Source organism: Polyodon spathula, chromosome 40 (genome assembly GCF_017654505.1).
Source record: "Polyodon spathula isolate WHYD16114869_AA chromosome 40, ASM1765450v1, whole genome shotgun sequence".
Lineage (NCBI taxonomy): Eukaryota > Metazoa > Chordata > Actinopteri > Acipenseriformes > Polyodontidae > Polyodon > Polyodon spathula.
The window spans coordinates 404747-427025 of NC_054573.1; the positions used below are offsets into that span (position 1 = coordinate 404747).

The 22279-nt window shown below is 41.0% G+C and overlaps 2 protein-coding genes across 5 annotated transcripts; both read right to left on the bottom strand.

The window, feature by feature from the left end:
- Nucleotides 1-977: 977 nt before the first annotated feature.
- LOC121304804 (transmembrane protein 160-like) lies at nucleotides 978-4283 on the bottom strand. Its single transcript, XM_041236196.1, has 4 exons — nucleotides 3980-4283; nucleotides 3412-3436; nucleotides 2359-2451; nucleotides 978-1980 (listed from the first exon to the last, which is right to left on the bottom strand). Exons 1-4 carry the CDS (start codon nucleotides 4202-4204, stop codon nucleotides 1718-1720), a joined length of 606 nt encoding a protein of 201 aa, XP_041092130.1. The 5' UTR covers nucleotides 4205-4283; the 3' UTR covers nucleotides 978-1717.
- A 2389-nt stretch (nucleotides 4284-6672) lies between these two features.
- Nucleotides 6673-18766, bottom strand: LOC121304921 (prolyl hydroxylase EGLN2-like). 4 transcript variants are annotated; one of them, XM_041236352.1, is made up of 7 exons: nucleotides 18644-18766; nucleotides 16680-16795; nucleotides 14845-16118; nucleotides 9698-9817; nucleotides 9227-9363; nucleotides 8187-8254; nucleotides 6673-7591 (listed from the first exon to the last, which is right to left on the bottom strand). In XM_041236352.1, the coding sequence occupies exons 3-7, from the start codon at nucleotides 15889-15891 to the stop codon at nucleotides 7539-7541; spliced, it is 1425 nt and encodes a 474-aa protein (XP_041092286.1). In that variant the 5' UTR covers nucleotides 15892-16118; nucleotides 16680-16795; nucleotides 18644-18766; the 3' UTR covers nucleotides 6673-7538. The 4 variants fall into 4 exon arrangements, with proteins under 4 accessions (XP_041092286.1, XP_041092285.1, XP_041092287.1 ...); XM_041236351.1 differs by lacking the exon at nucleotides 18644-18766 and adding an exon at nucleotides 17175-17360; XM_041236353.1 differs by lacking the exon at nucleotides 16680-16795.
- Nucleotides 18767-22279: the final 3513 nt, after the last annotated feature.

Here is a 22279-nt window from a genome sequence, read left to right on the forward strand (position 1 = left end):
CAACACATACAGCAACAACACGAAACAAAACTTACTTGTTACAATGTGACTCTACTACTGTCACCTCACAATGCAAGTGATAACATTGATCCCATCACATATTAGTGAGAAGGCACAAGAATCAACTCTACATGCACCTATTTTATTTTTTCTTATATCAAGTGAAACAGCAAACACCAGCATTCCACATGCACATCAGATATGCGTGTGGTTTAAAGCAAAAATAGGAGGGCAACAGCGTTCGTATGTGAGATTAACCCATTAAGCACCTAGTACATTTCTCTTGAAAAATTGTGAACACAAGCTGTGTTTATGAAATTTGATAGATTCTGAATCAATATCTCAAAACAGGAAAAAAAAAAAAAAAACGAAATCCTTTGTTTCAGTAACTGCTTTAGACGCTCTCGTAATCACAGCAGTGAAATCTCACAGCGGCTACAAAGCTCTGAACACATGGAGCTCTACCATCGCTGGGGGGGGGGGGACGACACCAAGTATCAATTTTTGGCTTTGGTTTCTTATTTTGTATTGAGGCGTCATAAAAGTATCTGAAGGGCTACATTTGCAGAATCATCAGTTATTATCACCTCATTGGTTGCATCCATTTCTTTGAATATTAAAAGTCCTTTCAAGCAATCATTATCACGTTATTAGATGTAGAAAAAAATAAAATCTAGCAGAGATCTGCAGATATGTAACATGGTATACATAAACTATTTAGAATTGTAGTTTCTTATTTTTATTTTGATATTTTTTTATATATAAGACCAGATTACTAATACCAGTCCTCACAATATTGTACAATATATAAATAAATATGTACACACTGTACTGGTCTTGTTAAAGATTGGCCATTGGGTTAAGTTACAATTATGTTTTTTAAAACTTTTTTGAATATTCCTGGACAAACTAGAAAAGTCACGAAAACTCCAGTGTTGTGCATATATATATATATATATATATATATATATATATATATATATATATATATATATATATATATATATATATATATACACACACACACACACACACACACACACACACTTTTTCTGATCACGTGGGTCTAGTTTTCATCTTATTGGGCAGTTGAAATATGTCGTGTAACAAAGCAACTTTCAAGCAAAATCTTAACTCAATTAATCCCCAAGCCAAGAAGTTGGTTCCAGCTAGTGCTTCTTCTTCACTTTCCGAGGGTTCCACGCTGCGGTTGAAACGTCGCCAACAGTGCAACACTTTACAAAAAATGAACAGAACACCAATGACCCAGTTTGTAGTTTCAGAAGAAATCAACTTAGATAAAATGTACAATACAGTAGAATAGCGATGCCTGAAGGTTTAAATAGAGCTGAACAGCAGATCGTTGCATCATTAAATGACATCACAAACACATCAATGGGTTGCAGTAGAAATAAGTTAGTGTAGTTGTCATGGCATCACAAACCTAGAAGTAGCTCCACTGTTTGTTTTCAAACGCACTTTCCCATGATAAAGGCATGTTAAACATACCGAAACATTGGGAAGCTGGCTCTTGGAGCAAAAAAAATAATTAAAAAGTATATATATATATATAGGAACTTCCCTACCTTCTTTCCTCGACTAACTACCAAAGCCTGTTAGGCATTCCCATTTACAACCCAAGACCCAACCCTGTTTAGATCATTCAAGTAAGCCTGCAGTGTTGTTGGTGGTGTAGTTTATTTATTAAAGCCTGTATTTATTTGTCCTTCTTGTCTCTGTCATCTTCATCCTTGCGGCAGTCCTCACACCCCTCCTCTCCGTCATGCACAATCTCCACCTCCAGCCTGCCGATATACAGCGCTACCGCGCACAGCCAGAAGAGGGCAGCAGAGCTCACCACCAGGCCGTTGAGCAGCACAGCGGGGAGGGACAGCAGCATGGTGCGGCGCACGGCAAACAGGTTCCCAACGTAGGAGACACTTCCAAACGACACACACACCCCGCCCAGGATGAAGAAACCTGCATCAGGAACAAGCAACGCAGCGGGGCTTCAATTGAAGTAATGTGGTGCTGCTGTGAGAAGCTAATCTTAACAGAATACCGCTAATTGCAATTTATCACGATGACGTGTTGGAATTGATTCAAAGGGAATGGGAAATCGGTTTTACAAAGGCTTTGGAAAGAAAGACAGATCGAGATACATAGATATATTATTATTATTACAGCAAGATTCAGAAACAGTGCCCCAGGGAATAAGGAAGTTTTATTTTGGAGAATCAGGTCACCGGGCAATTTTACCAGGTCTGGTTAATGTCCATTAATCTGTCATCCTGCCTTATATTTCAATGCAGATTTTAAATAGCAGTAAGAGTTGTGGTTTCAGAATGCATCACATACCATAGGCAGCTTCGCGCCCCACATCGCTCTGAACGTAAGAGATCACCCCAATCCCTGTGGCCAGCAAGCCGTTCCGAAACCACGACAGGAACCCTAACAAGAAAGAGAACAGAACCAGGGGGATTCACAGCTGGGATCGGCATTACAGTCAGGAAGGACATGCTCCAGGTATCTCAGGATACAATACATCTCCATCCTAGAAACTACAGAACATTTCAGGTCTCTCTCTCTCTGTGTCAGTGCTCTCACTACTGAGATACACAGCTAAAGTCGAATGTTTTGCTTCACCCTACAGAAGTAACTCACTTCTCTTCACAGAAGTCGAATGAAACCCAGTGAATACCTTGTTAACATATTGAACTGCACACCGCTTTGTAGTTTCCCCACATATACTTAATGAAAACCTGACAAATTGAAAAAAAATGTGACATTTCGAAATCCAACATGAAATTAACTGTATTGCTACTGTGGCTTCCGGCAGACTTTTGCGATATCATTTTGTAGTTTGTATAGTTATTCTTAATCCTAATATTCTAGGGGATGCAAAAATTTGGGCTGTAGCTGTACAGTACCCGTGCTGACCCTGCAGGTACAAAAATGCATTTGATTGTGGGGACCCTTTGAGTACCGGAATACACATGGGCCTGCACCCACGGCATGTAGAATAGTATCTCAAAGGGCCTTGTGTTGCTTACTCAAAACTGGACCATATACAATGGGCTGGATCTCAGAAACCTTTGGTAGTAAAACAGTAAAACACCAGATTTCTATTTCTCTTGGGATCCCAGCCCTACCTGACACAGAATGAGCCCAGAGGGTCTTTTTCAGAACATGCCAGCTCTAATCAACATGATGTCAATGATAGGCAAGGCCAGCATATAACTCCATGTACATTAGAACAGTCCAGGCTTTTCAACTCACAACTGCTGTGACAGTTACCTGAGACAGGTAACATGTACCAGAATGCATTGCAATGCGAGCTGAAAAGCCTGCACTGCCCCAATGAACACGGAGGCACAGAAGACACCGGAAAAATAAAGCACTATCCCTCACCTGTTTCGTGGGCTTTCCTCAGCATCTGAAATCAAGACAGAGCCTGTCAGGATTCACTCACATCATTTCAATGAAAACAGGGTGATTCCCAATGATATTTCTCAACAAGCTACCATGAGAAAATACACGGACACAGGTCTCCCGCTTAATGACAGTTAATGGCAGGCAACACGTAACACTTACTGAAATAGACAGTGTCTAGCCTTGCTCAGAGTCTCTGAGTTACAAAAAAATGAGATCTTCGAACGGGGTTCTCAAACGTTTAAATCTGTCCTATATTCATCCAATAGGAACATTGATAATACTCCTATAGTATTGACAACCAATTGCGCCCCTATTGCAGTAACATTGTAATGTGTAATTTAACGTCCAGGGAAGGCACACTGAATTCCTGGGACGATCCAGGAGAAACAGGTGCAAACAAGCAACCCTAACCTGAATAAATTAAACAAGCATAACCTAAACACATTTAAACGTAATTGTATATTAAGTAAACGCATCCCACCGCTAAGAATAGTATTTAATTACATTTAAAAATAAAAGCTGGTTTATAGTATGCATATGTTACCCAGGCATCAGCCTTGTCGAGCTCTGTGAATTTCGGCGTCTCTGGGCTCCGGCTTTTACCCCAGCCGGTTTCATTGCCCTTTTCCGCGACCCGGGCGCGCTGAGTCCCACCGAGCCGCCTCACTGGAGCCCCGGGATGAAGAGGCCCGGTTCGCGGACACGGGCGACTCAGCTGAGAAGCGAGCCGAGGGAATAATCTCAAACCAAGCCAAGTCGCAGCTGCCATTTCCGACTCTGCACTTTCACTTTTCAACCGACAACAAGAAAGGGAAAAAAAAAGCCCCGCAGCAGGCCCCTTCTTTTTGCTTTAGCCATGTTGAAAACAAGCGTCGATAAACTAGAGAGCCATCTCCTGGCTCTTTGAAGAACATGCACTGCGATGTGGCGAATAAACGATATACGGTATGTGAGGTTTTCAGTTTTAAGAATATTTCTGTATTTATTTTTAAATGATTTTAATCTGTATAATACACTCGTTATTTCAAATGTAAATGTTGATATTCCACATATGCCTAATGGTTTATTTTATATGGTAGGTGGCTGGTAACACATGCGTATTAAGCACATTACACTTGCATTGGTTAAAAAAAACAAAACAAAAAAACAAACACCTTTCCCAACACATTTTAGGTGCTCCTTGTTTAGTTCATGAGGAATAATTTGTATGCAGCAAGACAGGTAAGAACCACATTGCAGCATGTCCGTTATTAACAGTAACCACAAGAGGGAGCCAACTCATCACTTTTAAAAATCAACAGACACAACTCCAGTACTAAATGCAGCCTATAGCGCCCGGTTGGCAGGTGCTTCCGTATGACCTCACAAATGACTGATGTTTTTTTTTTTTTTTTTTCCCAGAAAGATTCTCATAAATCATAAGTCAATTCTTTCTATTTCAATTGTACCTAAACAGATACACTGCCTTCCAGAAATGGGGGCCCTGTTGAAAATTAAGACGGTTTACAGAGACAGCAGGACAGTCAGAAACAGCTTATGTTATGATCTAAGCAGAAACTAAACAGAGAATTGTTAAGAAGGCAAATACTAGAGTAGTAAGTATATAAGAAATGAAATATTAAAACCGTGTATTAATAATCTAAAGTATGTAACTGTGGTAGAATACATTGGCCAGTCAGAAAACTTACACAAATAAGCATCCAGGTAAAATAAATAAATAATAAAGCCATATTGTTTTTTTCTCATACCCAGTACTTTTATTTGAACATTGTTCAGCACCAAGTTATGCTTAGTTAGCTTTTTTGTTTTGTTTTGTTTTGTTCAAAATGAAATCAGACTGCAACACACACCAGACGATTTAGAAATTGTTTTATTATTATTATTATTATTATTATTAATAATTTGATTCTGTAAAATTCTGAATATGAAAACAAATATTATTCGACTTTTATTTTGCATCTGCGTAACATCCACATTTCTTAGAATAAAGTGCAATTTATTTGAGTAAGTAGCTGCAAGACGCGTTTATTTGTATTACTATCCAGTTTACCATTGTTCTGAGTTGGTTTCATTGCAGTTATTGAAATGCACATACTGTGTTGTTCTCACTAGCGCCATCTAGTGATCTACCACCTTTGATCACGTGTCCTTTAGTTCTGCCAAAGCATATGAAAGGAGTTTGGCTGATTTAGCCTGTATTACACATGTCGAAGCATCTTAATACAGACGTACTGAAATAGTCATTAGACAGTAACTGCAATAAGAACAACTTAGAACGACAGTAACATAAAAAAGGTAAAACAACTAAACATGTAATCTGTAGCTACCTTACATTAGGGAACATAACATTTGTTCAGGTGACAGTTTCTAGCACTGTAAGCCCTATGAAAGTGTATCAGGGTAATTTAATACATTTAATGTATCATACCATTGCTAACCATGATATTCTTTGCCATGCTTTACCACAGTTTTTATTGATTCGCCATGCTTGTAATGCAATGCAATGCTTTTTAAATAGTCAGAGATGAAAGTTTATTTGTATTCCTTGGGTTTTTAAATGTGTGTGTATGTGTGTGTGTGTGTGTATATATATATATATTCTCTACCTGAAGGTGGCTTCCCATGCACTTGCATGGACTACATTTCCCACCATCCTCCTGCTCACAATTATTAAATTGCTTTTAATGAATTTTGTCAATTCTATATTATTTTAGTATTCTGAAGTCCTTTTTGAAGGGCTTACTTGCAATATTATATATAGCATCATGTTATCTTCCAAAAAACAAAGAATACCTGGGAGTGGACATGGATGATTGCTTCCATCCCTTATCACTTTAGTTTTGTCTTTCAATAAAGTAGTCCATAACTAATGATGGTTTAATCTCATTATTCAATATGCTATCACTTGTAGCATGATACATATTTTATCATGACCTACTCATAGTTGGAAGTATTGTGTTCTGACATTAGAGTATTATTTCCCTCCTAATTTGAGAAAGTTGGCTTTCGTGTTTTTCCCCACTTCCACGCTCTGTTCACTGTTAAAATAGAACCCTTTTTTTTTTCTTTAGGCTAGATCAAAGTGTCTTTATTGTTAGCCAGCACCGTCTAGCGCACAGTATTGATCACTAGATGGCGTTGTCTCTCACTTCTATAAAAACTGGCTGATCTAGCCTCCATAACACATATCTGTGGCAGGCAAACAGAACTGAAGAGCAGCTCCTACACAGCCTTTGAGTAATTACAAAAAGAACCACAGACTGATGGGAAAGTCATTAAAGGTACGGAGACAGTAGCCAAAACTACAATTGCATTTAAAAGTTACTTACTGGTGAAGGAAACATAACAATAATCTGTTACTTTTCTTCTTAGTTTCTTTGTTAAACTGAGCAGAGAGCTCAGTGGTTGTAAGAGAAACGTGTACAGCCAGACCCTTTTAATATCGCTTCTAAGGGAATTATGATTTCACCAAGAACCTGGCAAAATAAGGGTATCTGGTTACCAGTAATAAACTACGCCAAAAAGGAACGCTTTAAAACACATTGTGAATGTGCTAAACAGCTCATTAATAACAATAGTGTTCATTTTGATATATTTTTAGTACTGTCAACTGCACACAAGTACAACACACTGTACTTAACACTTTTGTAAACATTAAAAATTGTACAAATTAAAAATGTTATGTATATATCCGTAACTTCAAAAACACTTTTTATAAATTAAGAAAACATTTCTGTGGGTGATACAATCACTGATACTTTTTTGAACGATTGCGTTTTGTGTACTCAATTACTCGATTGCTTTTTGCTGGTTTAACTGACAGCCTGGCAACAGAATACGACCGACCAAGACTCCTTGTTCTGTTCCTTGTGTCAGATTCACAATAATTCTTTCCATCTGCCCACGTCCCATCTTGGGGTCAACCTAGGCCCAGAGCAAATTCACCTCTTTATCAAATCACCCAAAGCACACAACCCCACTGAACAGACTCATGGGTGGAGGTGGGCGGGGCTTCTTGGTGGTGCTGGGAGGGGCCTCTCTCCAATCCGTCCAATAGCAGCACAGCAGCAAGCACCCTCTGGCTCCCCGGCACTCTGGTTTTGTTAGGTCATGCCACTTTGTATTAGAGGCAATTGGAGCCCCTTCTGTCCAGCAGCTGTCAAGACAAAACCAAAGACTGAACATCTACAACGCCAAGCAAAGCTTTGTAAATAGTTTGATAGAAGACGTCCAAACAGAAGAGGTGAGTTTGTGACGACATTTCATGTATTTATTCGGTTTCACCAACAGACTGAGATATATTTAGGCAGAAAGGCAAAAGCAGAATGTTCTCTGCAGACAGGTAGTAAAATGACTTCAGTTCCTGTTAAACAAGGCGTATATGTGAAGAAAAATAAAACTGAAGAAAGAACTGAACTGTTTTGTTGGACTGGAACACACATCTTTTTTTTTTTTTCTGCCAAGCAAGTCTTTTTAAAAGAGTTTAAAATGTGCTGCCAAAATTGCTTTAAAAAGGCAAAGAGTACTGCAAATTGCAATTTTGATCAGTGATGTGATGGAATTGATTACAAGAGAATGCAAATTTGGGAATCGATTTTTAAAAAGGAATTGGAATTAACAAACAGAAATTGACCTTGGCAAAGGCAAAGTGTTTCTTACACTGCAAACACTGCAGAGGGTTCTTTACTATGCCTCAATTGTGCAGAGTTTCTAACAGTTAAGCCAATTTAACCTGAGGCATCAGCACCTACCGAGTCTGTATTTCTCTTTTGCTTCTGCTCGCTCCTTTGCATCAAAGTACCACACTGTAATGGCATACCTGAAACACACATTGGCACAATGAGCTTCTCCACACTTTCTTACACCTGGGCCCTTCTGAGATTAGCAATCATGACACCCACAGCACAAGGAAGCAGCAGTTTTTAAAAGAGTACACAGCTTCAAATTACTTTTTATTTTTAGATTTGCTTTATTTTAGGGGTTACTTGGCTTTAAGCTCGCTCAGGCGAACCCTAAGAGCCAGCAGAGTCAAAAAGTCACACTGTCACGTGATTTGAATGGAATGAAGACACCCATTAAGAGCAAGCACTTCAGATTCTCCAGACTAGCTCAAGTCAATCTCACAGCCAGGTAGAAGGTAGATTTAGAGAAAAGTATAACTTAGTAATGGAGCAACAGAACCCAGAACTACCTGGTATGTTTGCAAACTAAATATCAAGGGAAATGTACAAATGAACATGACACTTGAAGTTACTTAGGTATCTATAGCGCTTAGCTGTAATATCTACGTATCGCAAAACTAAGCAAAGAAAGAACTAAAATATCCTCTGTGATAATATTCCTAATGCTAAAACCAGGACCTTCCTTTTTGTCTAGCTACTATCGAAAGGCAAGAAAATGCACACCTTCCCCAACCCAGACCCTGATGTACTGGGAGGACAGATCAAACTCCCCCGAGAGACTCATAAAACATGTTTAAAGGAAAATATCCCATGGGTAAAGGGAGGAAACTGGCCAAGTCGTTAAAAGTTCAAGGCTGGACTTTAGTGTGGACTGGGAGGGAGTTTAGTGGCTAGAAGTGAGGGACTGGGAGGGGGGTGGAAGCAGTGAGGCCTAGGAGGTAAAGCTGGGGGGCTGGGAGGGAGGAAATCAGTGTGATTCAGTAGCTAGAACTGTGGGACTGGAAGGGAGAGAAGCAATGTGGCCTAGTTTTGTGACTAGACAGGATCACTTTGCACCTAGGCTTGCTGCTGTATGGCACTGCAGTGTTTTTACCGTGGGTGATAGTTACCGTGTGGCGTACGCTGGTTTGACTTCGTGAGGGTTCCGTCGGTCTGACCAGAAGATCAGGAGCCTATCGAAAATAGGCTCGATATTCGCCACCACGGGGCGACTCTCTGGGAAAATCTGAAGGAGGCCGCCATGAACCTGCAAGGGCATCCAAAAGCTTTTCTCAAAAATAATCTGGTTAAAACTAGAGGGTGCAGCATGGCGAGACAGTCCAGGTGGAGAATTCTCCAGATTGATACTCCTGCTACACCACTCACTGCGCTGTTATTCAAGAAGGCGAGGCTAATACATATTAAGTATGAGTTACTTGAGTCACTGTGTTAGGTATGCATACTTCAATGAAGGGATTTTAATATTTATTGAGCTGGAAGCGAACACAAACAGGAAACCAAGTGTGTACCCTCAACCTTTTTTTTTGTGGATTTAAAATGAGTTTCAGTGTTTCTGCTCATCCATTTTTTTTTTGGCGTACCTTGACGTCCCAGTTCTTGTTGAGATAGTAAATGCAGGTGATGAGGCGGCCATCTCCACTGGGGTTATCCACATGACGCACGTACCCTGTCCCGTTACCAGGGTAACACGCCACCATCGCCTGCAGACAGACAGAGGAAACGTATCACAGCAAAAAAATAGTCATTTCTAACCACTAGACCTTTTGTGCGAGACTAGATTTGTGCGATGCTCAAGTTTATTTTTGACATTGTGGAAGTGAAAAAAAAAGATTGAAATGTATAGCTCAGTTTCCCTGTCGGCTTCTTATCCAGCACACGCCTCATCTGACCACATTGGGTGTGATATAGCAGACCAGGCTAGAAAAGCAGCCAATATGGCCAGCAGTGGAAACACCCTTTTTTTAGGGATAGTGGTCACATTGTTTTCCTGCCCCTCAGCACTAAATCGCTCACTCACAGTCCATCAGCTTGAACCACTGGGCCACACTGCCTCCCTCCTAGTCTCTCACTGCCAACCACTAAGCCAAATATTTACAGTTGTTCCTCCAGCGCTCACAGGACTCTCTTTAATGCTGAGTGATGTAAATCCAGGACAGGGTGCTCATGTAATTTGATAAGAATCTTCCTGTTGGACGTGCAGGATCTCACGTCCCTGCCTGCAGAAACAGTCTCCTTTCCTGGTAAAAGCACAGACTACATGCTGAGGTGGGGGTGGTAAAGAATAGCTCCACTCTATCCACATTTTAAAATTTATTTCGAGCTGCATCTTTCCCTAGGTCTGCAGTCCGCTCCATATAAGGACTCTCAGGGGGTGAGTGAGCGGTTCAGTCTCCAAGCCTCAAGCCTGCCCTGGACTGGAGGGACTACCCTTTCTAATTAGGGGGTGAGGAAGCAGTCACCATGCCTCATGCCTGCCCTGGCCCGATACGAATTCCAAATGAGCTAGTAGCTTTTTTATATCCATAATCTTAGATGCTTTCACATTGGTTATTCATAATTAACAATACCTATTAAGATTTTTGAAAACACTAAATTAAAAAGACACTAAATGGTTTAGCTGTAACATGTGTTGGATGCTAATTTGTACTATGGTCTTGAAAAAAACAAACAAAAAAAAAGTGCTACTGTCTCTTTAAATGCTACCAGAGCATGGCGTTCGCCTCCTTATCACAGTTGAAAGTGCTGCATCATGTGTGGGAGGGGTTTAGCACGCACCATGGTGGAACCAGTGCCGAGCATGTAGAAGCAGAGTCCTCACCTCTCCCTGTCTCGGAATTAACCACTTCAATGCCACAGCACACAGCCGGCTGCGCACTTACAACATACAGTAACACTACAGTTATGCAGTTACTCCAAATGTAATTTCATAGAACTTGTTTCTTTAGCTGTCATCTCACCCCTGTTGTAAAGTGATTGCTGTGAATGAAACTGGACCCTGATATACCTTTCATTGTCAATGTTAAATGCTTTAAATATTATACATAGCAGACCTTGACATCGATGTGATACAGCCATCTGAAATGTCTTTGTATCAGAGTTTGGCTCAGATGAAAGTGAAGTTAAACAGGAAAACTTACAAAAAAGACTTGACCGGTTAGGAAAAATGACTCATGATTTATTAAAAATAGATGACTTGTGGATTAGTCAGGTTATTACTACACTCGGAGCACTTTCACCCTAATTAAAATGCAGTGGGGCACAATCGGTCTGCATCAGATAAAGAAGAATCAGCAGCATCAACAGCATCTTATCTTGTCTTGCGCTCAGTCTTTTTGTAGTTTGTTCAGACAAGTTAACTACCAGTATTTCTCTGTGTATTTTACAGTATGTTATAATATTTGCTTTCAATATTCAAAACAATTTGGGTTCCAAGATTACACATAAGAAAGTGAAGTTATTAGGTTTGGTTAAAGGGTGTATAAACCCTTTAAGTGCCACACAAGCCCTGTCAGCCACAATAAAGGTTCTTAGGTTGTTTTGTGGAGAGGTTAAGTGGCAGGATCATAAGAACATTTGTTTGAGAATGAGAAGAGGCTGTTCGGCCCATCAAGACCCATCCCTTCCAAGCACGTTTGGAAGGGATCTGATTGTTTGTTTTTAACTTTCCTGATGTTTTAGATATTTCTCCTGCATTTATAACTCACTGTGTGGCGCTTCCTACCTTTATTGTAGCCTGAGGAGATGTCATTATTTGTACCTCTTCGTTCGTTCCTGGAGCCAGCCTACTGCAGTACCCTGTTAAATACAATAATGTCTTCTTTGTAGTGAGGTGACCAAAGCTGTATTCCAGGTGGGGTCTAATGGAAGAACGACACATTCTAAACCAGGGGAGTCCAATCACAGTCCTGGAGGGTCATTCCACTTCGGGTTTAACTGAAGGGAACAGTTAACTGCTTTAGGGTCCGGATGGGGGCATAATTGGTTGAACAATTCAGAACAGGTTTGGCACAAAGGCCAGGAGTGGAAGGGCCAGCTTTGGCCACCCTTGGGCAAGTCCATTTTTTACAGCCCGTTAAGGGTAAGACAGGCTGACTGAACAAGAGAAGGCAATTTAACGGCTGATAAATATCCCTGTTCAATGTGAACACTTCACACATTACTGCTCTGTGCAGGGCGCTACCTTTTCAAAACAGCGCACGCCATTTATTTCGGACAAACACCTGCTAGAAGAGAAGTCTGCGTGTGTGTGCAGTTCACCTCCTAGGAGGAACTCATTATTTTGAGACTTTTTTGCTGTTTTCTCCAAACACGTGTTAGTCCTTCTCAAGACTGCTGTAACAGTTGCTTGTATTGTTTTTATTTTTAGAGTTCCTTCTCACTAGTTGTCTCCATTTCAGCATGACGCTAATACCGACTCCTCCTGCATGCATGCGTTAAAATGACTTGGCAATGCAACCACGGATACAAATAAGTTAGTCGACTGATATTTAAATGGGTTCAGTTTTTGACTCGTCCAAGTCAGTCCTTGTTGCCTTCATTTGAGGGTTGCTAAATGGATGGATGGATTGATTGATTGGTTGATGATTGAGTAAGGTTGTGATACTGGTATTTAAATGCACCTGTGAAAATGGCTTGAGGACAAAGATAGAAGTGAGGGGGGCGTTGCTCCTTGACAGGAGGTTCGAAACTGTGTTTAAAGATATTGATTAGTATTTTGTTTGTTCTCTCTCACCGTTAGCTGAGTTTTATTTGGAGATTTTCATCTGTGTTGTTTTTAAATGTCGAGGCTTTCTCTGTTATTGTGAACTTCACTGTGTTTATGACAAGCTACCAACAGATTACTTGTGCGGAATGTGGATACACGACTTTGGAAAAGACTTGCTCTAGAAGACATCAGCTCTAATTGTACAGACTTTAGACATCCTACCGGTAGAATCTGACTTTAAAAAAAATAAAAATAAATACATTTCACATAGGCCTATTTATTCTCCATAACTACATGTATGTGTATCGCTTTAAGAATGGACACACGAATGACGATGACGTTTTGAGTTATGACCGGCTAAACATTTAGTGACAGTGTCACTGTGACAGGCACCAGTTTTTCCTACAGGAAACCATGCATACCCTGAAGTTTCCCCAAAGTAAAAACACACTAAAGTGAAAGTACAGGAAAGCATTGGCAAGCCCTTGAAACAAATGATACCAATGCTATTTGTCTAGGTCACAGGGAGAAAAATGTTGCCAAAGGCCGTCTAAATGGGCAAATGTGACCATGTGGGTAGTGGTTTGTTTGCCTGCACACACCTGGAAACCTTCCCTCCAGTACAAATGGGTTAAGTGTCACTAAACAGAAAAACAGGAAACACTACCTCAGAATGCGGTCCACTTGAGCAGTAAATATTTCTCAATGTTCACGTAGGGCCCTTTCACACTGGGTATGTTTGTATATGTAGAGTACAGTACACTGTCCAAGTGTACTCGGCTCTGAGCACTGGAAACGCACTCAGATCATCTCTCTTTCACACTGGGTATGTTTGTATATGTAGAGTACAGTACACTGTCCAAGTGTACTCGGCTCTGAGCACTGGAAACGCACTCAGATCATCTCTCTTTCACACTGGGTATGTTTGTATATGTGGAGTACAGTACACTGTCCAAGTGTACTCAGCTCTGAGCACTGGAAACGCACTCAGATCATCTCTCTTTCACACTGGGTATGTTTGTATATGTGGAGTACAGTACACTGTCCAAGTGTACTCGGCTCTGAGCACTGGAAATGCACTCAGATCATCTCTCTTTCACACTGGGTATGTTTGTATATGTGGAGTACAGTACACTGTCGAAGTGTACTCAGCTCTGAGCACTGGAAACGCACTCAGATCATCTCTCTTTCACACTGGATGTGTACTGAGGTCACTTCTATCTTTTCAAGCGTCCTCAAAACATTCACACTACGCATCAGCAGGAGTGCTGAGAACACATGACCTCCTTGAAGGGTATGCTGGGAAGTTAAAATGTTTACAGCCACGGGGAATACCCTGGTTTTATTTTTTTGTGTGTGTGTTTTAAATCTGACATATTTTGTAGATTTTTCTTTCACACTAAATGCCAAATGTATCCCTGGGACATGAGTAATGTGTAACATGGTCTCCTCCACCTCTCCTAATGTATTAAACATTAACTTTGTATATGTGTCAATGTGTCAACTGTCGCTAGGCAGTCACTCAGGCAGGAGAGGGGAAAGTAAAACATTGGGCTGTCATTTTTAGGACCCTTTTCACTTTTCCCATGATGTTTACAATCCCTTCATCCTCCTGCTCATTGGTAAATCCATCTCAGTTACATATGTGAGCAAGAGGATGATGGGAAATGTAGTTCTGAGAGGTCCACGCGGACACATGGGGAGCCATCTTGAGGCAGGGAATGACATTTTTAAAAAAAGTGGTCAAAATGTGAATAAATAAAACCTTATGTAAAACAGTCGTAGCAACACATGGGAACATGTAACACAATCAAATAAAAAGGTCCTTGTGTACCCTTTAAATTGTAACCTCCCTCTGCAAGACAAACGTTTTATCCAGCCTTTTAATTTTCATATGAAATCCGTTTCTTCCACGGACAATTTGAGACAGGATAGTGTTGGTTTTAAGACTGACTGTACTACAGCAACTCATTTAGTGTGCAATATATCTTCTCCTTATACAGTGGCACCAGTTCTTCTTACCTTGGTCCTGCCGTTGATCATGCAGTCCCCAAGCCGGCCATTCACAGTGCTGTGCATGACCACCTCGTCGATGCGCCCCATCAGCGAGCAGATACTCTCGCAGCCCGGCTCTCTCCCCTCCACCCACGCGATCTGGTCACCCCTGATATTTCGGGAGGGGATAGTCCGCTGGCTCACTAACTGGCCATTCCGGAATTTCCCACTCTGGTTCAAGGCTTGGACCTCCTGGAGCACTTGGCTGCCCAGCTCGTCTCCCAGAAAGCCATCTTTGATGTATATACCATAACGCTTCATGCAGGGGACGATGTAGTCCAGGGCAGTGCGTTCTGGGGAGGTCTGGACCAGGGCATCGGACGCCGACAAGCGCCGGGCTGCAGAGTTCGATGCTTGGCCCTCTTTAATTGTACTGACATTGTTTTTATTGATAGAGTTTTGGCTGTTCGGTACTACGTCCTTGTTCTCCAAGCTTTGCTCACCGTCTCCGCCTTCCACGTGTCTTCTTTTGCTGTTGGGGCAAACAGGCTCCCCAGACCCATTCACCGTTAGGGAATAATTTGCACCCCCATTATCCAGTGGCCGACCCCGTTGTAGCAGCCAATCATTTTTGTCTCTTTTTAATAATGCAACTCCACGAGGAGCCTTGTTATTTTCTAAGAGCCGTGTTCTTCTAACTGGTTCAACCGAGGCTGGGTGACTGGGGTAGCGCGCCGCTCCTGCACTCCCCTGTCTGCACCCACTCAGAGTTTCACTGCACGTTGCCGACGTCCTGTTTAATAATAGGGGGACCCCCGCTTCCAGCCGCGGCTTTAAAACTGGGGTCTCAGAAACAGGCTCTCGGGATCCAATACTAGATAACAGCTCTGCGGAACACGAGGGCAGTTGTCTGGTTCTGACAGGTGAGCTGCCATGGCCTTCAACCCCCATGGCAGCGCCAGCATCAAGGTGATGAAGCTGCGGCTGGCTGAGCTGTGTCTCCTTTTGGAATGACCGATCGGGCTCTGCAGGTGTGCGGTTATTCACAAGGTCCCTCTGCTCCAAATTTTCCATTTCAGCATGCTCATCTCGACTAGTAGTATCGCACACAGCTCACATCCCTTGCCCATTTTGCAAGTCTTTGCAGTTTGTAATGCTGTGAGCAGAGCAATGGCCTCACGCTGCAGACATCAGAGGTGAAGCTGAGACGGATTGAAGGGCGGCCTGGGGGGGACAGTTTCATTCTATTTCCAAACTTGCTGCATAATTTCCTTTTCCCCTTTTCATTTTTAGAGGATGGTCTGAAAAAGACATGTGAGAAAAAAGGGTTATGGATATAAGATGTGTGTTTTATCATGGTTTTTATTATTATTATTATTATTATTATTATTATTATTATTATTATTATTATTATTATAGACTTAACTTTTTTAGACTTTGTGTTAAGGTTTCTTGGCGGTAGCTGAATTTGCATTGATAATAATAAACCCTAAAAGGCTTCTTGTCGGTAGAATTTTTCTTCTAGTTCTTCTACTTAAGGTATATTTAATAATGAAATTAATTTTCTAACATTGCTGCATTTTTTAAAATAATTAAACTTCATGCGTACGACTGGTTGCGAAATGTTGAAATATTATTTTCAATCCCCAATTATGAACAATTTATTTAAAAAAATAATAATAAAAACACACACACAAACAGTGGCGATATAATTCTAGACTACACGAGCTTTGTTGTAATTACAGTTAACGAAAGTCAAGGAAACACATCAAATACATTTGGTTACCATAATCCAAAATAGGAAAATGACACATTCGTTTTTGTTTTTTGTTTTTTTTTAAATAAGAAAAATACAACTATACCTTCAGTGTAGCCAGCCGGCAGCGCCACTTCTGAACAATCTCCCTTCTCCTACAATATCCGGACAAGCCTTTAAACCATACTTCTCTCGGCACATTAACTAACTTGCAGTTAGAAACTGTATTTACGGGGAAACGTAAAAAAAGAAAAGTCAAATAGTGTTTACTCGTACTTTTTTTTGTTAAAGCTGCAGGTGTATTTAGTATTACAAGTCAGAGACCTTATTCTCCACAAATGACAAACAACGTTTAAATATTACTGAAGATAAAGTTACGATATTTAGAACCTAAAGCCAACGTAAGGGTACGTCAATCTTCCAAAACAAATCCAATTATTATTATTATTATTATTATTATTATTATTATTATTATTTATATTATTATTATTATTATTATTATATCATGCAGTACTATACAAAAAAAAATGTATTCAGTTTGTGTAAGTTTCGTTTAAATCAAGTCAGTTTTTTTTTTGTTTTCAGCATTAAGCAAGCATACCCCTTATTTTCTAATTTTATCGCAATTGGCTGTGCGTTTTTAGCTCTTTTGCCTGTCGATGCGCTGTTAATTGCAATGAAACGCGTTAGCTCGCCTCAGCCCCGGCTCTCGCTTCAGCGCTCTCCATAAGAGCCTGTGTCAGTTACACGTGCGCAGGACACTGCCTCACATGATCTCGGCAATGCAAACACTAAATAAAGCGCTGTGTGCACTTCCACCCGTGTCCCATAGAGGGCGACATTCTCCTCTCATTTCTACAATTTATAAAGTTAGGGGTTCTTTTATTCTAGTTTCACGTTACAACTTTTTCCTGTGGCGTATTACTTAATATAACAAATAGAACGCAGTGGCGTGTGTTCAGGTAAGGCCCAAATGTTTGCATCAACCTAGAATAAAACAAACAAAAACTATATTAACATAATTTTAGATATTTTATTTAACATCATGTAATCAAAGAAACTACAAAACGATATCGCGAAAAGTCTACCTGAAGCCGTAATGGTAGTAAAGTATTTCATGTTAGATTTCGAATTTATGAAGCAAAATTAGTTCGTTCGTTCGTTCTCTCTCTCTCTCTCTCTCTCTCTCTCTCTCTCTCTCTCTCTCTCTCTCTCTCTCTCTCTCTCTCTCTCTCTCTATATATATATATATATATATATATATATATATATATATATATATATATATATATATATATATATATATATATCGCTTTGCAGGCAGGTTTATGCTGCATGTGCTGTCAGACAGTGTAATTATGCAGCAGTTTCTCTATGGTTTGAGAAATGGCACTGAACACAATGAATGCAGTAGTGCGACCGGGGCAGCCGAATATTCTCCCTCACTAAAGGAATTCACGTTTCTGGTGAGGGTCCTCAGGCAGGATTCCTAATATCACGAGGGGCTTGAGCCTAGAAAGTTTTGTAGCCCCAGTGATATACACTAGGGAAATACAACACATGGTTATTTTTTATAGACATAAACCCTTTTTTTCATAACAAACTAGAAATCAACTTATCTTGAGTAAAAGTTTTTCTCTGATCGGCTATTGTGACATTATTTATAGAGTATCTACCATCACGGTCTTGAGAAAGCAAGATCCTGTGTGCCATTCTGCAATTATCTGTTCATAACTGATTTTTTATATAGACTGGCTGGTCTGACTTCTGTATCCTTGCAAACATGTATTATTATTATTATTATTATTATTATTATTATTATTATTATTATTATTATTATTATTTTTTAGTCATTCAGCAGACGATTTTATCCAAACCGACTTACAGAGACTAGGGTGTGAACTATGCATCACAACGTCGGCTGCAGTCACTTACAGTAGGACCTCGGCATTATGTCTCATCCGAAGGACCTACGTTGCTTTAATTTTAAACCCAACGCCAGAACGGGCCGAAGTCCTCGTTCATTCATTGTCTTCTGTTCTTTTTTTTCTGAGCTATAACGAAACTTACCACTGATAGGAGAAACAGATTTAAATGCCCCATGCCGACATTCCCGCCTCCTTGCAGCGGAGTTGCTGATGTGACAGGAAGGAGGCTGGGAGCGAACCAGCGTGCACACGGCAAGTAAACATCTTTGCTGTCAGGGTTCAGTATCCGTAAAGGCAACGCATCACGCAGCACTACCCGTTACACACTTCCCTCTGTCTGCTTCAGGGCATTTTGCACATGTATCAACCTACATGAATACTAACTGTGTTTCTTGCAGCTGTCGGCAAAAAAAAAAAAGAGGCGATTTACAGTTTATGTTTGAGAAACTATTTCACCTTTTCATGCATATATATATATATATATATATATATATATATATATATATATATATATATATATTCATTATATATATAGATCTATATATTATATATAGCTGAATTAAAGTATTTTTGAACACTTAATAAAGTCTTTTGAACACATAATAAATATATTGAATTAAAAACAATGTGCACTACTTTATAGGGGAGGGGGTGGGGCATCCTCATGTGAGGCTGACAAAAATGTTCACGATGCATATGATGAAGCCTGGATAAGTTTTTATTTAAGGCCTAGATGTTACTAGGTAAGCAAATAGGGCGTTAGCATCATGGCAAAGCCTATCGAAATGAATGATTTATAATATGTGGAATAGCTACTTATGTTCTCAAGATGTATGCAGATGGACCCCCCCCCCCATTTTATTCTCAATAATGGGGCTAAATCATTCTAATACCGAGTTTTATCACACTTGCCTGAAGTGATCTGACACTCCTGAACTCCAAGCTCAAATCCCTCCTACAAAAGACTCAGGGACAGTAAATCACAGTAAGAATATAGCATCTGCCTCTGCCTACTCTAATGTGATTCGGTATAGTTTTTACAACACTGTATTAAGAACATAAGGAAATGCATGAACGAGAAGAGGCTATTATTCGACCCATCTGTTCTCGCCTGGTTCCTAGCACTTGAGTGATTCCAAAACTTTGTCAAACCCATTGATTCAGCATCAACAAGATGACTAGGTAACCAATTCATTGCTAACCACTGTGTATAGAGGTGTTTCCTACCTTTGGTATTACAGCTCTGTGTTGTAATACCCTTTTACTTCTCACACAAACACACACAGGCAGTGTATTAGCTGGTGCTCTGTTATATTTAGCACTGCAGTGTAAACATGGTGTTCTGGGGCTCTCCAGCGTGTCTGCTTTCTTCATCCTGTCTGATGTATCTTTCGCGTGAGGAAAGGCGAGGAGGTTACGAGGGGTCGTCCAGTTTCCACACAGAACAGGAAGTTGCTCCTTAACCCTTTACCTTCCAGGCCTCAGCAAGTGCCAGAGGGCAGTTGAACGCTGCAAAATAAATAACAGTGCACGCTGGCGTACCATTACCGCCTATATTGGTATTGTAAAAAAGAATAGAAGGGTGGTCCCTCCAAACAAGGACTGGCCTGAGGCATAGAGATTGAGCTGCTCCCTCACCCCCTAAGAGAAAGGGTGCTCCCTCCAGTCTAGGGCAGGGCAGGAAGCTGTGGGACATTGCTGGGTGGAAATATATCCGACTGTGGGATACACTTCAAAGTAGTGATGTTTACTTTTTAAAATAGAACATGAATGTACTGCTTTAATATCATCTCCTCCTCCTACTGCAGATAATAATAGTTAAACTGAGTTTCTTGGGGAATAAATTTATCTGTTGACGTGGGTAGCGGAATTAAAAAGCACTTTAAAAAAAAAAAAGGTCACGCTGTAGAAATTATTTATGCAGGTCGTCATGGCAACGGCCCTCTGTCATTTTAATTTTGCTGCGTACAGAATATGGATAAGAGCCCACATCCTTCAGCAACAAATTATAGACAAGCTTAATCTCTCCCAGATTATGGAGAGATTAGGGAGGCTGCTAAAAGATTGTAAGGGCCTCTCTTCTTCTTCACCAGCACAAGGGAGGCTGTTTAGAGAGTATAAGAGCCTCCCTTTCTCTTGCTCTGCTCTACCCTACAGAGCAGAGGGAGGCTGTTAGAGAGTGTAAGAGCCTCCCTTTCTCTTGCTCTGCTCTACCCTACAGAGCAGAGGGAGGCTGTTAGAGAGTGTAAGAGCCTCCCTTTCTCTTGCTCTGCTCTACCCTACAGAGCAGAGGGAGGCTGTTAGAGAGTGTAAGAGCCTCCCTTTCTCTTGCTCTGCTCTACCCTACAGAGCAGAGGGAGGCTGTTAGAGAGTGTAAGAGCCTCCCCTTGCTCTGCTCTACCCTACAGAGCAGAGGGAGGCTGTTAGAGAGTGTAAGAGCCTCCCCTTCTCTTGCTCTGCTCTACCCTACAGAGCAGAGGGAGGCTGTTTAGAGAGTGTAAGAGCCTGATATCGGCGTATTTCGGGTGCATAGGCAAAGCTTTGTCATTCTCCCCCGGTGGAAAGAGCTGTTTGATCGCTGCTGTTCGGTCTGATGAATTCTTCGTTGTTTAAAGAATAGAAGAGTCTTGTTTGTAACGGGGGTCCTTGGAGATGGCAGAGCAGCACACAATCGATAACAGCGGGTCCATCGTTACAGCGTGCCTGCAAAATGTACGTTCTTTGTGTGGGTTTCTTTTAAAGCACTCTGCTGGTCTGGGGTCGGGATGAGTCAATCCTAAAACAACAGCCGCCGCCGCATGTTGTCATGGCAACAGAGTCTGTGGTCATGGTGTCATTGCCGTGGTAACAGGTAGCTCTGGTTGATACCAGCTGACTCTAAGCTGTGAGGAGGGAGCAGGGGGAGGCTGTTAAGAGATTGTAAGAGCCTCTCTTCTTCTTCACCAGCACAAGGGGGGCTGGTAAGAGATTGTAAGAGCCTCTAAAAAATAATAATATGGATGGTAAATATACTTCCCTTATAGTGTCTACTAATACTAAATTAAACATACGTCTGGATCGTTGGTACTTGCATACTGCCGTGACAAATGCACTGTACGTATGAACCTAATGTATTTGTGTGCTTCCTATGTTTAAAACACGCGTTGGTTTTTATAAGACAATCACCGGGCCTGCCCGTGTAAACATTGTGCTTCTCTGATCCGTATTTAGCATCCCTGTCGTGAGAAATGTCTCGGCTGCGTCGCTATAGCAACCCTGCCTCGTTGCTTTGGTTTCGAGGTAGCAATAAGCTACACGTGATGGAGGTTAGCAGAAGATTGATTTAAATAAACTGAATTATTGATTGAAGCCAAGGCTGCCTGGGTCATTATTTTCTACCTGGAACAGGAAGACGTGACAAGCAACATGCAATCTGTATCAGATAGAGCCCTCGCTGAGTGCTGCTGCCGCTGCCCACAATCAGCGATAAATTAAACTGACGCAGCGTGCCACTCCCAAGGCGCAACTTGCTATAAACTATCTACGATATTTTTACTGTTGGCAAAATACTGGACTGCACAGGCATGCTTAGTCTGTGCTACATTGTCAAGTTGTGTAGTTAGGTAGTCAAAACAAAGTTGAGGCACCCGCGCTGTGCTGCTGCAACAACAAACAAACAAACAAATACATCTTTAAATTTTACTCGGTGAGACTAGGCCAGACTACTTTCCAAACCCCAATTTGAATCAAAATTCAAACAGCTGGCAAGTGGACTGCGTCTGCTTCCTTGGTTTTGTTT

Excerpts from the sequence above, each read along its gene's own strand:
- LOC121304804 (XM_041236196.1), bottom strand. The coding sequence starts at position 4,204 with ATGGCAGCTGCGACTTGGCTTGGTTTGAGATTATTCCCTCGGCTCGCT. Across the intron at positions 2,452-3,411 it reads GAGGAAAGCCCACGAAACAG|GGTTCCTGTCGTGGTTTCGG; the intron begins GTGAGGGATAGT and ends CTTTCTTGTTAG. Across the intron at positions 1,981-2,358 it reads GGGGCGCGAAGCTGCCTATG|GTTTCTTCATCCTGGGCGGG; the intron begins GTATGTGATGCA and ends TTCCTGATGCAG.
- LOC121304921 (XM_041236353.1), bottom strand. The coding sequence starts at position 15,891 with ATGGAAAATTTGGAGCAGAGGGACCTTGTGAATAACCGCACACCTGCA. Across the intron at positions 9,364-9,697 it reads ACAAGAACTGGGACGTCAAG|GTTCATGGCGGCCTCCTTCA; the intron begins GTACGCCAAAAA and ends ATGCCCTTGCAG. Across the intron at positions 8,255-9,226 it reads AAACCAGCGTACGCCACACG|GTATGCCATTACAGTGTGGT; the intron begins GTAACTATCACC and ends TGTGTGTTTCAG.